Genomic DNA, 14,206 nt, shown 5'->3' on the forward strand with positions numbered 1-14,206 from the left:
AAACACTTGAAGCAAGAGCCACACAGGATGCCTCTTTTCTGTGTCCCACCCACGCAGGGCAGTATCATTCCTATCTCTCGCTGAGTTATTACCGCTACACTCATCAAAATCAGCTTTCTCCAAGGGGCCCAAACCATTGGATAGTTTTCATCTTTATCTTCCTTGACTTTTTTTAGGTTTTGATGCCTTTAGCACTGTTGAACATTTGTGATAAACATTCTTGACTTCCTCGACCCCCATGCAGCCGGAAACCCCTGGTCTCTTGGCACCTCTCTCAGGCTGCTCTCATGTCGTGTCCTCCAGAGTCATTGTCACCAGGACATTACGATGAACTAATACCAGAAGGTACGAAACGCTTGGAAGTTGCAACTTCCTGCAGGTGGCACCAGAGCCACAGGATCACTGGCAGGTAGGCTGAGCAGGGGCTGTGGAAAAGTTGGTGCTGCTCTTTATTTTTCATGAAAATACTCAGCGCTCTGGATCTGGGGGAGCCACGTGGCCCAGGGGTCTCCTCAGCGCATGTTAATCCTTCAAGGCTCACCCAGTCGTGGGTGGAGGCAGGACTGAGTCACATGAATAACTTGCACGCGGGGGGAAGCCAAATAGTTCTTTGGAAAGCAGAGTTCAACAACTTAAAAATCAATTTTTTGTTCTAAGATAGCCAAAAATGGTTGCTCGTGGTTTCTTCTGTTTCTTTAACTAGGGTTACCAGAACACAGCTTTGTGTTAGAAATGCAAGGTCAGCAGTCTTGCCTAATGAGGTCTGGAGCCTGCTGGTATTGTGTCTGAGCCCCTGGGACTGTTCAGTGGGGGGTGGTGGCACTTTTTGATTTTCCAGTTGCTGAGAAGTCCACAGCCCCCTGTGGACATATTAAATGGCCACAAACTACCCTGGAGCTTTGGGCTTCCACATGGGGCCTGACTCTACACAAGCCTTGCGGTGGGCTTGTGGGGAGCACTTACCTCTTAGAGCTGGCCACGTAGACCCCTGTCACTCGGTGGGTGACTTTCCATCAAAGCCTGTGACCTGACAGAGCCTTGATTCCGAATGAAGCCAAGCAGGAAACGGTGTAGTTGGAAACAGTGGATTCGCCACTTGTGGGAAGGTTACAACGATTCCCACTGTGGCTACAGACAAGAGCCAGCTTTGTGTGTCCTGTGTTGCTGAAAGGTCCCCGTAAAAGTTCACTTGTTGAAGGCAACACGGAATGTCAGAGCTGACAGGGACCACAGAGACCAGCCAACCCAACCTTCTTGTTCTTTTTTATTTTTTTTTTAATTTTTTTAAATGTTTTTATTTGTTTTTGAAGGAGAGAGAGATCCAGAGCATGAGTGGGGGAGGAACAGAGAGAGAGGGAGACACAGAATCCGAAGCAGGCTCCAGGCTCCGAGCTGTCAGCACAGAGCCCGATGCGGGGCTCGAATCCACAAATGGTGAGATCATGACCTGAGCCGAAGCCGGACGCTCAACCGACCGAGCCACCCAGGCGACCCATCCTTCGAGTCCTTCGTAACATAGATTTCAAAATGCGGATTGTGGTTTGAGCCTCATCGTTGCCTCCGGCCACATGATTTCAAAATTTTTTACATCCCTTCAATGTTAAGCTATTTGTTACTGACCGCAGTGCAAGAAACGACATCCAGGTAAAACATGGAGATTTTTGAAGCTAAATCCTTCATACCAACTGCTTCCAGAACATCCCTCATCTCTTTATTAACCCGTGGCCAACTGACTTCTGTTCTCACTCTGTACAGAAACAGCTCTCAAGGCCTTTGTGTTCCCCATCCTCTTGTGTTCGTATGCTGTCTCCATAGACTCATTCTTCAAAGTGTGGTTTGAACACCGTAAAGGTCTCCCGTTCCACTCACGTTCATCATCAATGGCCTTTTGTTCTAGTTAAAACCCCTTTCGTGGGGTTTTGTTCCTTGCAAGCAAACTAGTGTGGGGGAGTAATATTTTTTTAAATGAAACAAATCCCTGCATCCCTCCCACACCCATCGCTTCCTTTTTTCCCTTGGTCTTTGCATGCCTTTGAACAGAATCTTTCAAGGAAAGGATAACTTACTTTGCTTAAGGCAACAGGAATAGTTAGCAGTCCAAGCTGCTGCCTCCCATCCTGTGCCAAGCACATCATGTAGATGATCTCATTTAACCTGGAAACATCCACATGGAGGTAGGTCCTACACCATGTCCATTTTTCAGATGATAAAATAGAAGTACAAGGTCGAATAACTTGCCTTACTGAGCAGTGGAGCTGGGATTTGAACCTCTCACCGTTTACCCAGTTAGAGATTATAGAGCCTCCATGAAAAGCCACCTCCACAAATGCTGGCGCTGTTACCAAACTGCAGCTCAGTTGTGTCATTTCCCCCTCCCTTCCTTTCAGTTACTGTTTAAACTTGGGCCTGGGGTTCTTTGACCTCCCGGGGAAAAAAGGAGCTGAACCTAGGTTCCTGCAGAGTCAGACTGACCCAATTCCAGTCTTCTGGTTTCCAAGCCACCCCCTGCCAGCCACCAGCAGAGATGCCTCGGCCTCTACATTATTAGCTGTGGGTTCTCTTTTCACGTAGACTCTCCCATAAAGTGTTTATCTTCCTATATTCAAGGAAGGGCAAAAAAATATTTGCACTTTCCCACATGGAGGAATTTCCCCTTTTCTACTCAGCACAGCTATCTTGAAATAGCCCATGCCTTGGGCTAAGCAGAACTCTCCTGTGGCCTGGGTAGAAGACTGTGTTGTGCTCCAGGCCACTGTGTTATATCAGTGTGGCACCAACTGTGTGGGTTTTGCAAGGTAAGAAGGGACCTCTTGTTTGCTCGAGGTAGTTGGTTTGGAATCACTCTGCTCCTTCCAGGCAGTGGTTCTGTTCTTGAGAAATTCAGAATCCTTGACAGAAGCCCTCGCTTTCCTCAGGCAGCTTTCTAGGACTCAGAGAAGTTAATCTCTGCAGCAAACTCTGACAAAATCGCATTTGCCCTTTCTTTCTTCCTTCTGTTGACTTCCCAGGAGATTTAAAGCATCCTGAGATGTTCTTTTAAAGACTGGTGTTTCAGAGCACCTGGGTGGCTCAATGAGTTGAGCGTTTGACTCTTGATTTTGGCTCAGGTCATGATCCTATTTTTAGTATATGTGCTGCCGAAGCGAGCACTCAGGTCATGATCCTAGAGTCACGGGACTGAGCCCTGCATCTGGGCGCTGAGCGTGGAAGCTGCTTAAGATTCTCTCTTTTTCCCTCTGCCCCTCTCTCCCACTCTCTCTCTAAAATAAGAAAAATAAAAAACAAACAAAGACTGGTGTTTCTGAAGTTAGCAGTGACTTCTCAGAGTCTGCCTCATTTCAACCCCACTGAGGTCACAGCCATTGCCACAAAAAAAATTGGCTCAATTGTCTTTAAACTAGACCGAGAGTAGGCTCTATGGGAGTTCTTAGTGCTCTTGGGTAGGCTCTTTAATATGGCAAATACAAATCCCAGTCTACATCTCAGATTTGCAAGCATGATGACTTTATTTTTTAATAGTCAAATTTCATGATTCCATATCCTTTTCTGCTGAGTGGCTAAACTCCATCTTGTTCTATGCAATGTTCCTTCTCAACACCCAGAAGGCTGAGAGGAATAAGATTTCCTGCTCTGGGATACAGGATAATCAGGGGGAAGCGGTCAGAATGGTGACATGGGCAGGTCCTAAAGAAAGGCAGGGCCCCAAGGAAGCAGTATAATCCCTACATGTAGATTTATGGGCTTCAGGAAGACAGGAAGACACCAGGAGAGAAAAATGGCTGTGATGTGTCTTGGCAGCCAAGGCCTTATCCAGCCTCACAAAGAATATCTACACCAGGTTGGCTGAGAACGTTCAGAGTGGCTTGGGAGAAACAGACAAGTTTCTGACAGAGCCATTCATGTGGCAATGAGGTGTCTCTATGGAGTCTATAGGAACTGATATCCAAAGACCCCAGGGGGTGAGGAGTGTCTCAGGAGCCACCCCCACAAGGGCATCGAGGAGCAGATAACTGCCAGCCCTCTTCTCTCAGTCATCCCTGATGCCTTGGAGCTACATAAATCTCATGGAACTCAACAGCTTGGGGGAGCGAGATGCAGGAGTGAAAACTTCAAGGGACTGAGATACAATTTTGCATCCACAGCAAATTGGGAGGTCAAAACTGAAAGCAAGTTGAGTTTGGGAAAAATATAGAAAATTATCATTCATGCACACCTGAATCTGTGAAGCTAGACTTGTATACCAGTCCTAGTAAAGTATGGATTCATCAAAAGAACTCAGAAGAATCTCATGGAAAGAAAATCTGGAGGTACACCTGAGCTTTGCAGGGATGAGAAAACCAGGAGCAGTTGCTGCCTGTGTCTTTGACTGTCCCTTCTAATCCGCTTTTTCTCTGGACCATGGGGCCAATCTCCTGTCTGTAAAGACGAGACAGAGGCACACGGCTTTCTCTTCTGACTCATAGTCCCTGTTCCTCCATAACTTTGGTGAACATGGGTCTTTGGTTGGTGCTCACTAAGGAGCCATGTCCTTGTGAACCACTGGCCCTGTGGCTGCCACAAAATCATTGCATTCACAGTGCCTCTTGGTCGAAACGTTCTTGTTTGCCAGGGTAATGCCCTTTTGATCAGGAACCCACCTGGTTCAATTCTGCAGGGTCAGAAGGTGAGGAGTCAGGTAAATCAGACATGACTGCTCAAAGCAGTCACATCGTCCAAGGTATATAGGTTGGAAAGTTTCAGAGAAGAGGGTCTTGGTCCCAGAGGCTTTGCCCAGTCTCGAACTCACCCGTGTTAAAATTACTGCTGTACATGTTTTGTACACCTCTTTACCTTGTAACATTCTTGAAAGTAGAAGCTCTAATTCATTCGTTTGCGCCATGATATCTTTGTGTGCCTTCTGCATCTGGGAGGGTTCAGCGAGCACCTGCTGAATGAGTGCACATCTCTCTAGTCTTACACCTTCGTATTTCTGCATTCATTTTCTGTTCTCTATACCTTTATTTCTGAGTGAACAGCATTCTGGTTAAAAACCAAATAGAATAATTCTGGTTGCTGAGGTGTCACAGGTGAGGGCCAGCCAAAATGATTAGACTTGAGTATGACCCTGCTGCATGTGCATTTCCTGATGAAACACTCTTAGGAAACATCCTGAGAGTCACCATGGTTACAGTTGGGCTTTCCCTAACAACCGAGCATCTTAGTTCCTCATCATTTTAGAGCTGTCTTAACCGCTATGGAAATTAGCTAGAGACCACATTCAATCTTTGAAGCATTTAAGTGATAGATTACAACTAATTTAAAGAAGAGGAGCGAGTGGCACTCTACAGGGAGATAATTCCTAGTCCCTTTTTGACACTTGGAACGATCTTTCTAAATTAAAAGCTTCAAGTTTATTAGTAATCATCCCCTCGGTTTGAGTCAAGAAATGAAACTATTTCAAGTTTCTCTGTGTGCTAATTAAAAGAGCTCTGTTTCAATGGCAGAGCTGTCCCGATGCCAATGATGATAAAAGAGAATCATAAAGTTTTGAGCCTAGAGGGAGTTTACAGATCATTTAATCCAATCCTTTCATTTTATAGGGGAGGAAACTGAAGCCGCTATAAGGTATGTGACTTGTCACACAGGTAGAGCCCAAGCTATAACTCCCAACCACCTGGTCCAGGGTTCTTCATCCTCAAGAAGATCAGAACTACTATGGGCAGTGGGGTGAAGCCAGAAATTACTATCATGGGGTGATTTGTGATTTATAATAAGCAATATATATTTTGTCTTAATTTTTTGTTTGTCTTAAAACCCTTGGAAGTTCCTGGGTGATGAGAAGGATAAAAAGTGTCTCTTTTGTTATGTTACTGAAGCTTTTTGGAAAGCCCCAGGTAACCTTAAAGATGGAGTCTCCTTGCCCAGGGAACCAATCCTGTGATTAGAAGGTAGGAACTTTCAGTCCCATTCCCAGACCCCCAAGGAGGGGAGAGGGGCTAGAGATTGAGCTCAATAACTAATGGCCAATGATTTAATCAGTCGTGCTTATGTAATGATGCCTCCATGGAAACCCAAAAGGAAGGGGTTTGGAGAGATTCCAGGTTGGTGAACTGGAATGTTTCCATGTGCCACTGGGCCAGGCCCCAAACTGCATGAGAACAGAAGTTCCTTTGTTTTTGACCTTGCCCTATATATCTCTTCACCTGGCTGTTGGTTCTGATAACAAGTTTCAAGTTCAAGTTGACTCCTACAAGTTGATTCTTTCAAGTTTTTTCTGCGTAGCTGGGGTGCAGGGGCCCAAGAGCAGCCGGCTCCAGGGGTCCCAAACAGACGGGGTTCAACCACTCACCACTGATAAAATCCGAAGGCAGAGAGGCCAGCAGCAGTGGCGAAACAAGAAAGGAATTTATTTCCGTCAGGCTAACACTGGGAAGGAGGACTAGTGACCCAAAGACTATCTCCAAAGTGCTGAAAAAACTTCCAGGTTTATGTAAGGAAAATGTGGGACAAAGGTCAGTGGGTCCGTGCAGGTGGGCTGTATGTCTCTCAGGGATGCTCAGAAACTGGCTAGAGAAATCCATGGGCCTGACTGAGCTCCCTGGTAAAATGAGAGTGCCCAGTGATTTCTTACCATGGACCAGGCACCGTGCTCAACAAGAAATCCTCATGAGCTAGCTAAACCACACAACCCACGATAGGATCAGCATTTTCTTCATTTTACAGACCAGGGGACCCAAGCTAAGACAAATGAAAGATTTGCCCAAGGTCACATACCAAAGTCACTAACTAGTACCCAAGCTGGCATTTGCACTCAGATCTCTTAAGGTACCCTACCTGTGTTCTTAACCAGAGGTGATATTTGAGTAGAGCCTTTTGGGGCACACCGATGAATAGTCTGGGGCCTCTCAGGGGAATCTTGTTCTGCACTGCCCATGTGTTAAACTTATGTGAGTACCTGAGGCTGTCAGGAGAAATTCTGCATGTCTATATCAGCCTGAGCTGAACCGGCCCTTCAGCCCTGGGCTGATTTATATGGGAAGCTGCCCCTCCAACTTGGGTAGAACGGATCCTGCCAGGGGTGGGGGCCACGGAGAGGCAGGAAGTAGAGAGCAGTTCCCTTAGAGAAGTAGGGTGAGGCTGCCAGGAGAATGGAGGGCTGCTGAGCAGGAGAAACATGTCTGTTCAAGAGCAAAACAAATTACAGATTGTCTGCTGACGAAAAGGTCAAAATTGGATTCCACCCTGTAAAAAGGAAAAAAAAAAAAAACCCTTCATTACAGAACTAAAAAAGGAAAGGAAGGGGATATGAAGTCATCCTTAATTTGATTAGGAACAAAATATCACCAGCATCGATGGCCTCTGTGGCACATTCGTTAGCATTTTGTCAGACTTCTTAGTTGCAGAGAACACAGCCAGGGAAGTGCAGCACCCAGAGAAGTTGATTTAGAAGGCCCCTGCTTTTATTGGTCAAGCCCTGTTCTTGGCAGATTCTGCTCAAGTCCGTTTTACCAGAAACCTCACACCTGGGCGGAGGCTTTTCCTCTCTATGAGCATGTGCCCCAAATCAGAAGGGGAGAGTTTCTGCCCAGGACTCTTGGGCCTTGATTAATCCCTCTGATAGTGGCTCCAAAATTTTCAATGAAATAACTTGACGGGCCGTCCTTTAACATTCATACAAATGAGGCTCACATTTGATAAGCAATGATTATGTCCTCTTATCGCCTCCCACTCTCAGTCGTTCGGCCCACACGTTTGCTTGAGCCAGCGCAGCAGGTATACATTGAAGACACAGCAGTAAGCGGAACGCGCCCCTTGTCCTTCTGGAACTCAGGCGGGTCAGGGGAAACGTCTGCCTCACGGCTGGTGTGACAGTCCCACCTCCTTAACTACCAATTCCCCTAGCCTCCCTTTGTCACCACCTCCTGCTTGCACATTTCACCCCGCCGTAGAGGTCGCCCGGCTGGGGGGTGGGGGTGGGGGTGGGGGGAGCACGCGCCCTCTGCCCGCGACGACTGCATGGGCGCAGGGCCCCCGCACCAGCCCCGTTCGGTTTCGCCAGCGGCCTGGGAGAAGGTCGGGCCGGGCCTGTCGCTGATGGGGCGCAACAGCTGCAGGTCGCAAATGGCGCTCCCAGCCCCGGCCCAGCCCCCGCGCTGGCTGGGGGCGGCGCCCCCCGGCCGGGCTGCGGGCCCCGGCCGCGGGCGGAGAGGGGGCGGCGCAGGTAGCTGGGCGGCCGCCCCGGAGTAAGCGCGGGCGCGGGGCCGCCGCGGCGGGATGGGGCGGCTCGGGGCCCGCCGCCTCTTCCTGCTCGCCGCCTGCCTGGGGCTCTGCGGGGCGCGCGGGGCGCTCGGAGGTACGCGCCTAACTCCCCCTCCCGGTTCCTTCCCCGGCCGGCCGCGCCGAGCCCGTGAGCAGAGGGTGGGCGAACAGAGGCCAGGGCGCGCGGGGGGCTCTCCCCGGACTCCGGGGGCCCCGGAAACCCCCGCGGCGACCCTGACTCTGCCTCTTGGGTTGGGCTTTCCCGAGCCGGGCGGCGGGGAGGAGACGGCTCGGCCCTGCGCGGTGGTGGCCGTGCGGCCGCGGGAAACTTCCAGCTCCCGCCCCGCGCGGCCCGGCCCCGCTGGTTCCGGGGAGCCCCGGGGTGGGGGCTGTTCCCGAGCTCCGCGCGGCCCTCGCCGCCGCTGGGGGGTTTCAGAGTTGGACTCCTGGCGGCACTCGGACGAGCGGGACGAACGAATCCTGTCGTCCTCCCTTCTGCTCCTTTGCGGCTCTTCGCCTTCCCCAGGCCGGGTGAGGGGTCCTGGGCTGCACAGGACAGGCCCGGGTTTGGGGCCTTAAACTCGTGAAATTCTTTGGTCGCTGGCCTGGCCTGTTGTTCTGTAAGTCCCTCCACCAGTCCGCCTACATTTTCTGGACCTCATTCACTGGAAATGCTTTGCACTTCCATTGCGCTTTCCAGAAGTCAAGGATTACTAATAAAAGCATGATTATTTAGACTTTTTACATAACCGAGCCCTGCACTTGGGCCTTCCCGCCCACCATGGCTCCCTGAAATTTAATTTAGTTCCATGAAAGACTTCCTTTGTGACTTTTTAAAGATAACACATTCTAAATCTACGGCCTTGGACCTCTTTGTAGGATTCGGATTAAAATCTGAACGCTTATTTACTGCACGTTAGGCATAGAATAGGAAAACAGTGCCATTGCCGCCTACACCGCCTGGTGATTTCACTGGGCGCTTCAGAGTAATGTTGCGGCCGTAATGGCATCTGGAGTATGGACACTTCACTCTCCTCTTACCCTTGTGGCTCTGTTCCAAGCTCCTCCTCTCCACCGTCCTCCCTCCTTCCTGAATCCTGCCAGGACTGAAGGGTGGATTGGCCTGGGCTTGGAGGTCTAGGGCTGCGTAACTGAGGCTTTGATGTGGCTTTGAGAGGGAGGGTTCCAGTTGTACAGCGGGGAGATCTGGGAGGGCAGTGCATGGTTCTGATTGGGTGGTGATCAGGGATAAGCCAGTAATCCAGTGGTTGGGGTAGGGGGATGGTAAGTCCAACCTTTGGAGTCAGATGGGCTTCAACTTGGGTGCTATCATATGTTCCCAGAATGTCTTTGCGAAAGTAACTTTCCTTTCTCTAGGTCTTAATTTTGCATCTGTAGAATTGAGATAATCGCTTCTTCAGGGAGGCTTGAAGAAAATACTCTATAAGACTTATTCACAGCCGAAGAACTACTCAGTAATTCTCATTTCCCTCATTTTCTATGGATTAGCATCTTTCTTTGTCATCCATGCAATTGATTTGGGAATGAGGCTAAGAACCTATGGATTAGATACCTGTTTAGGGGTACGGAATGTGGATAGGGAATGTTTCTTGAAGAATTCCATGGGGTGCCTGGGTAGCTCAGTCCATTGAGTATCTGACTCTTGCTTTGGCTCAGGTCATGGTCTCACTGTTCTGTTCCTGGGATCAAGCCCCGCTTGGGGTGTGGTGCTGACAGCACAGGAGCCTGCTTAGGATGCTCTCCCTCTGTCTGCCACTCCCCCACTCATGCACTCTTTCTCTCAAAATAAATAAACTTTACGTTTATTATTATTTCTTTTTCATTTAAATCCAAGTTAGTTAATATACAGTGTACTAATGATTTCATGAGTAAAATTTAGTGATTCCTCACTTACATATAACCCCCAGTGCTCATCCCAACAAATGTCCTCCTTAATTCCCCTTCCCCACTTAGCCTTTCCCCCCACCCAACATCCCACCATCAACCCTCAGTTTGTTTTCTGTATTTAAGAGTCTCTTATGGTTTGTCTCCCTCCCTGTTTTAATATTATTTTTGCTTCCCTTCCTTTATGTTCATCCGTTTGTATCTTAAATTACACATGTGAGTGAAATCATATGGTGTTTGTCTTTCTCTGTGTGACTTGTTTTGCTTAGCATAATATACTCTTGTTCCGTCCACGTTGTTGCAAATGGCGAAATTTCATTCTTTTTGATCGCTGAGTAATATTCCATTATATATATATAGACATATATGTCTATCTATCTATCTATCTATCTATCTATCTATCTATCTATCTACCACATCTTCTTTATCCATTTGTCAGTTGGTGAACATTTGGGCTCATTCCATACTTTGGCTATTGTCACTAGCACTGCTATAAACATTGGGGTGCATGTGTCCCTTCGAATCAGCACTCCTGTATCCTCTGGATATATACCTAGTAGTGCAAATGCTGGGTTGGAGGGTAGTTCCATTTTTAAGTTTTTGAGGAACCTCCATCTGTTCTCCAAAGTGGCTGCACCACTTTGCATTCCCACCAGCAATGCAAAAGAGATCCTCTTTCTCCGCATCCTCACCAACATCTGTTGTTGCCTGAGTTGTTAATTTTAGCCATTCTGACAGGTGTGAGGTGGTATCTCATTGTGGTTTTGGTTTGTATTTCCCTGATGATGAGTGATGTTGAGCATTTTTTCATGTGTCTGTTAGCCATCTGGATGTCTTCTTTGGAAAATTGTCTATTCATGTCTTTTGCCCATTTCTTCACTAGATTCTTTGTTTTCTGGGGGTTGAGTTTGATAAGCTCTTTGTAGGGATACTAACCCTTTCTCTGATATGTCATTTGCAAACATCTTCTCCCATTCCATCAGTTGCATTTTAGTTTTCTGATTGTTTCCTTCCCCACACAGAAGCTTTTTGTCTTGATGAGGTTCCAATAGCTCACTTTTGTTTTTGCTCCCCTTGCCTCCAGAGACATGTCGAGTAAGAAGTTGCTGTGGCCGAGGTCAAAGAGGTTGTTGCCTGTTTTCTCCTCTAGGATTTTGATGGCTCCCTGTCTTATATTTAGGTCTATCATCCATTTTGAGTTTATTTTTGTGTGTGGTGGAAGAAAGTGGCCCAGGTTCGTTCTGTGTGCCACTGTCCAGTTTTCCAACACCATTTGCTGAAGAGACTATTTTTCATTGGCTATTCCTTCCTGCTTTGTCAAAGATTAGTTGACCATATGTTTGTGGGTCCATTTTTGGGTTCTCTATTCTGCTCCATTGATCTATGTGTCTATTTTTGTGCCACTACCATACTGTCTTGATGATTAAAGCTTTGTCACACAGCTTGAAGTCCAGAATTATGATGTCTCCAGCTTTGCTTTTCATTTTCAGGATTGCTTTGGCTATTCAGGGTCTTTTCTGGTTCCATACAAATTTAAGATTGTTTGTTCAAGCTCTATGAAGAATGCTGGTGTTATTTTCATAGTGATTGCATTGAATATGTAGATTGCTTTGGGTAGTATCGACATTTTAACAATATTTGTTCTTCCAGTCTATGAGCATGAAATGTTTTTCCTTTGTGTGTGTGTGTGTGTGTGTGTGTGTGTGTGTGTGTGTGTGTGTCTTCTTCAATTTCTTTCATAAACTTTCTATAGTTTTCAGTGTATAGATTTTTCACCTCTTTAGTTAGGTTTATTCCTAGGTATTTTATGGGTTTTGTGCAATTGTAAATGGGATCAATTCCTTGATTTCTCTTTCTGATGCTTCATTATTGGTGTTTGGAAATACAACTGATTTTTGTACATTGATTTTATATTCTGTGACTTTGCTGAATTCATGTATCAGTTCTAGCATTTTTTTTTTTTGGTGTAATCCTTTGGGTTTCCACATAGAGTATCATGTCATCTGCATCTGCGAAGAGTGAAAGTTTGGCTTCCTCCTTGCTAATTTGGATGCATTTTATTTCTTTGTGTTGTCTAATTGCTGAGGCTAGGATTTGCAACACTATGTTGAATAACAGTGGTGAGAGTGGACATCCCTGTCATGTTCTTGAACTTAGGGGAAAGCTCTCAGTTCTTTCCCATTAAGGATAATATAAGTGGGGGGTCTTTTCTATATGGCCTTTGTGACTTTGAAGTATGATCCTTCTATCCCTACTTTCTTGGGGGTTTTTATCAAGAAAGGGTGCTGTATTTTGTCAAATGTTTTTTTTTTCTGCATCTGTTGAGGGGATCATGTGGTTCTTACCCTTTCTTTTATTATTGTGATGTACCACATTGATTTGTGGATATTGAACCAGCCCTGAATCCCAGTAATAAATCCCACTTGACCGTGGTGAATAATTCTTATAATTATCTTTGGATTCGGTTGGCTAGTATCTTGTTGAGATGCTTGTTTGCATCCATGTTTCTCAGGGAAATTGGTCTGGAGTTCTCCTTTTTAGTGGGGTCTTTGTCTGGTTTTGGAATCAAGGTAATGCTGGCCTCATAAATGATTTTGGGAGTTTTCCTTACATTTCTATTTTTGGAAACAGTTCCAAAAGGATAGGTGTTAACTCTTCCTTAAATGTGTGGTAGAATTCCCCTGGAAAGCCATCCGGCCCTGGACTCCTGTTTGTTGGGAGATTTTCGATTACTGATTCGATTTCTTTACTGGTTATGGGTCTGTTCAAATTTTCTGTTTCTTCCTGTTTCACTTAAGGTAGTTTATATGTTTCTAGGAATCTGTCCATTTCTTCCAGATTGCCCAATTTGTTGGCATATAATTTCTCCTGATATTCTCTTAATATTGTTTGCATTTCAGCAGTATTGGTTGTGATCTCTCCTCTTTCATTCATGATTTTATTTATTTGGGTCCTTCCTTTTTTCTTTTTGATCAATCTGGCTAGAGGTTTATCAATTTTGTTAATTCTTTTGAAGAACCAGCTCCTGGTTTCATTGATGTGTTCTACTGTTTTTGTGATTTTGATATCATTGATTTCTGCTCTAATCTTTATTATTCCCCTTTTGCTGATGGTTTTGGGCTTTATTTGCTGTTCTTTTTCCAGCTCTTTTATGTGTAAAATTAGATTGTCTATTTGAGACCTTTCTTCCTTCTTTAGGAAGGTCTGGATTGCTATATATTTCCCTGTTATGAGCACCTTTGCTGTATCCCAGAGATTTGGGGCTGTTATGTTTTTATTTTCATTGGCTTCCATGTACTTTTTAAATTTCTCTCTCTCCGGGGGCGCCTGGGTGGCGCAGTCGGTTAATAGTCCGACTTCAGCCAGGTCACGATCTCGCGGTCCGTGAGTTCGAGCCCCGCGTCAGGCTCTGGGCTGATGGCTCGGAGCCTGGAGCCTGTTTCCGATTCTGTGTCTCCCTCTCTCTCTGCCCCTACCCTGTTCATGCTTTGTCTCTCTCTCTGTCCCAAAAATAAATAAAAACGTTGAAAAAAAAGAAAAAAAAAATTTTTTTTAAAAATTTCTCTTTAATTTCTTGGTTAACTCATTCATTCTTTAGTAGGATGTTCTTTAATCTCCAAGTATTCATGGTCGTACCATGGTTTTTCTTGTGGTTGATTTCTAGCTTCATAGCGTTTTGGTCTGAAAATTCGCAAGGTATGATCTCCAACTTTTTGTACTTGTTGAGGGCTGATTTGTGACCCAGTATGTGGTCGCTTCTGGAGAATGTCCCATATGCACTTGAGAAGAATGTATATTCTGCTGCTTTAGGATGAAGTGTTCTGAATACATCTGTTAAGTCTCTGTGGTCCAGTGTGTCATTTGAAGCCATTGTTTCCTGGTTGATTTTCTGCTCAGATGATCTGTCCGTTGCTGTAAGTGGGGTGTTGAAGTCCCCTGCTATTATGGTATTATCATGAATGAATTTCATTGTTTCTGATTAATTGATTTATGTATTTGGGTTCCTCCACATTGGGGGCATAAATATTTATAATTTTTAGTTCTTTTTGGAGCACAGACCCTT

The 14,206-nt window shown here is 46.0% G+C and overlaps 1 protein-coding gene across 2 annotated transcripts in view; it reads left to right on the top strand.

Annotated features, from left to right (window-relative positions):
* Positions 1-8,203: 8,203 nt before the first annotated feature.
* LOC125174846 (chondroitin sulfate proteoglycan 4-like) overlaps positions 8,204-14,206 on the top strand; it is a 68,095-nt gene continuing 62,092 nt past the window's right edge. For both annotated transcript variants that reach the window (XM_047874744.1, XM_047874755.1), the window contains exon 1: positions 8,204-8,332. In XM_047874744.1, coding sequence (XP_047730700.1) covers positions 8,254-8,332 — 79 coding nt within the window. In that variant the 5' untranslated portion in view covers positions 8,204-8,253. The remainder of the gene's footprint in view (positions 8,333-14,206) is intronic.

Source organism: Prionailurus viverrinus, chromosome A1 (genome assembly GCF_022837055.1).
Source record: "Prionailurus viverrinus isolate Anna chromosome A1, UM_Priviv_1.0, whole genome shotgun sequence".
In the NCBI taxonomy this organism is placed as follows: Eukaryota; Metazoa; Chordata; class Mammalia; order Carnivora; family Felidae; genus Prionailurus; species Prionailurus viverrinus.